The sequence below is a fragment of the Sinocyclocheilus anshuiensis genome, unplaced genomic scaffold (assembly GCF_001515605.1).
Source record: "Sinocyclocheilus anshuiensis isolate Anshui unplaced genomic scaffold, SAMN03320099.WGS_v1.1 scaffold1581, whole genome shotgun sequence".
In the NCBI taxonomy this organism is placed as follows: domain Eukaryota; kingdom Metazoa; phylum Chordata; class Actinopteri; order Cypriniformes; family Cyprinidae; genus Sinocyclocheilus; species Sinocyclocheilus anshuiensis.
In genome coordinates this window covers 402784-405205 of record NW_015540988.1, presented here as the reverse complement: position 1 = coordinate 405205, position 2422 = coordinate 402784, and the positions used below count along the sequence as shown (strand labels likewise).

At 42.6% G+C, this 2422-nt stretch overlaps 1 protein-coding gene across 3 annotated transcripts in view; it reads right to left on the bottom strand.

The window, feature by feature from the left end:
• The window catches only part of LOC107690159 (leucine zipper putative tumor suppressor 2 homolog), a 68605-nt gene that overhangs the window by 3869 nt on the left and 62314 nt on the right, over positions 1–2422 (bottom strand). For all 3 annotated transcript variants that reach the window (XM_016488403.1, XM_016488400.1, XM_016488402.1), the window contains 2 exons: positions 1454–1987; positions 1–512 (listed from right to left, as the gene is read on the bottom strand). The exon at positions 1–512 is cut by the window's left edge and continues 76 nt beyond it. In XM_016488403.1, coding sequence (XP_016343889.1) covers positions 1–512; positions 1454–1960 — 1019 coding nt within the window. In that variant the 5' untranslated portion in view covers positions 1961–1987. The remainder of the gene's footprint in view (positions 513–1453; positions 1988–2422) is intronic.

Sequence of the window (2422 nt, the reverse complement as noted above, 5' to 3'; positions counted from 1 at the left end):
CTTTCCCTCAGCTTCTCCTCAAGTTCCCGAATGACGCCTTCATACCCTTCTCCTGGAGCCGGGGAGCGGCCACACGATCCGCTGTCTGAGAGGGGCTGGCCACGGCCACTTAAAGACCCCGTGCTCTTACTGGATGATGACCGACCACTGTCGGAGTTAGAGTGTCCGTGGCCACCGCCGGAGCGTGTGGTTTCCATGTGCCCGGTGGGTACCTCGCTCTGTGCCAGGCTGTACCCTGTGCTGCTGTAGGTGGGTAGGCTGGAGAGTGAGTTGCGGCCTGAGTCAGACATAGTGCAGGACTGGCTACTCCGCGCGTTGCGCCCCCCACTGTAAGAGTTACGCTTCTCCGTACAGCCAAACCCTGCTCCAGTGCCAGGAAGTAAGAGGTTGAGGCTGCCCTGGCTTTCAGACAGACTGCCCCCTGACCGTGGAGACAGGTATTGCACGGAGTTGCGATTCTTGGGCACAACAGGCTTAAAGGCAGTGGGACGGATCAGTATCTTCTCCATACTCTGTGATCAAAAGTAAATAGTATTTTAACTAAATACACATGTATTTCAACTAAAACGCTAACTACACTGCAGTTCAAAACTTTGGGGTTGGTAAGATTTTTTATTTTTTTGAAGGATATGCTTACCAAGACTGCATTTATTTGATCAAAAATACAGTAAAACAGCAATATTGTGAGATATTATCACAATATAAAGTAACTATTTTGTGTTTTAATATATTTTAAAATATAATTTACTCCTGTGATGGAAAAGCTGAATTTTTAGTATCCATTACTCCAGCCTTTAGTGTCACATGATCCTTCAGAAATCATTCTAATAGGACGATCTGATGCTCAAGGAACATTTCTTATTATCAATGTCATTATCCATTTCTTTATAGAAACCATGATTTTAATTTTAAGAATTCTTATTGAATATAAAGTTAAAATAACTTTTTTGTAACATTATAAATGTCTTTACTGTCCTTATTGTGTCTTTGCTGAATAATAATTTTTTCAATAAAAAATCTGGCTGACCCCAAACTTTTGAATAGTAATGTATTTACACAATAAAGCATGAAGCCAACAACAGCAACCACTATTTTGGTTAAAGGTGTAACTGAGGTGTCATTGAATAAATGTGTACAGTAAGTGATGGCATATTGACATATTGCAGTGATTAAAGGCTCTCTTCGATCAATAGAAATGAATAGCCAATTAGATGTACTGCCCACTGTGTGTAATGAGCATCAGCAAAACTACTGTTCTTTACAGTAAAACAAATGAATGAGACTTTGACAGTATAACAATGGGCAGAATTTTTAATTAGTTACTCAAATAAATGGTCTAGTTAAAAACAACAAATGTGTAGCTTGTACTACTTTTAAAGCACTTGTGCTTATTCTTGTTTGAGCTGTAAGGATTTTTCTTTTATGCGTACCTCCCAAACACCCCCAGACTCACCTTTTCCAGCCTGCCTGACACTGGGACGAGTTTGGGAGGAGGGCCACCAATGTTACCATTCATGCCTCTGTTATCAGGAGGCTCTTCGGTATCACTGGACGGGCTGCAGGTGGCCACATGATTATCATTCCAGTCGCCCACTGGTTCGTCACTCAAATAGCCATAGTTGCCATTGCCAGCAGAGATGAGGGCAGAGGACCTGTTCTTAGCTGGTAGAGGAGGCTGGCTGGTGAGAAGCTGCTCCTGTGAGCTGGCGCTGCGCAGCGTGCCCTCTTGCTGTCTGAAGCAGCTCGTAGCTGGTGTGGGTTTGCGATACTTGCCGCCAAAGTCGCTGGCAGCTCGGCAGTGACGCTCCTGGTAGGTACGTCCAGAGATGAGGCTGCTGACAGAGCCCATGGTGCCTGCCGCGGCTACGGTGGCAGAGTGAGACACTGAGCAGCACTGCTGAACGTCAGCGCTGGGTTTGGGGTGATCAGTGGGCACAGGCAGTGCCTGAACTAGAGCCATGGCGAACACACGCCCAGGACACACACTCTGTGGACAGAAAAACAGGAAGACAAGGAATTGAGATTACAGTCTAGATGGGCTGATTGTCATGTAACCTTTAAAATGGATCATATAATTGCACAGTTTTTGATTTCAAACACAAAAGAAACTTGAATCTTTAGACATGGCCACTTGACCAAAGTGGTGAAATTTCTCCCTGTAACTTTACACAATATTGCCACAGAATGAGATCATGGTCTTATTACAGGTTTTTGAATTTAAGTGCCTTGAGTTATTACAGCAATCTGTGGTTAAAGACCACATGAGATCAAAATTCAACTTCCGTAGCCTTTAGTCAATGTCTGTTTTCTTTGAGACCATCTATATTGTACACTGTAAAAAAACATTTTTATTATTAGTACGTATATAATTACTAATTAGTTAGCAATTATATATATATATATATATATATATATATATATA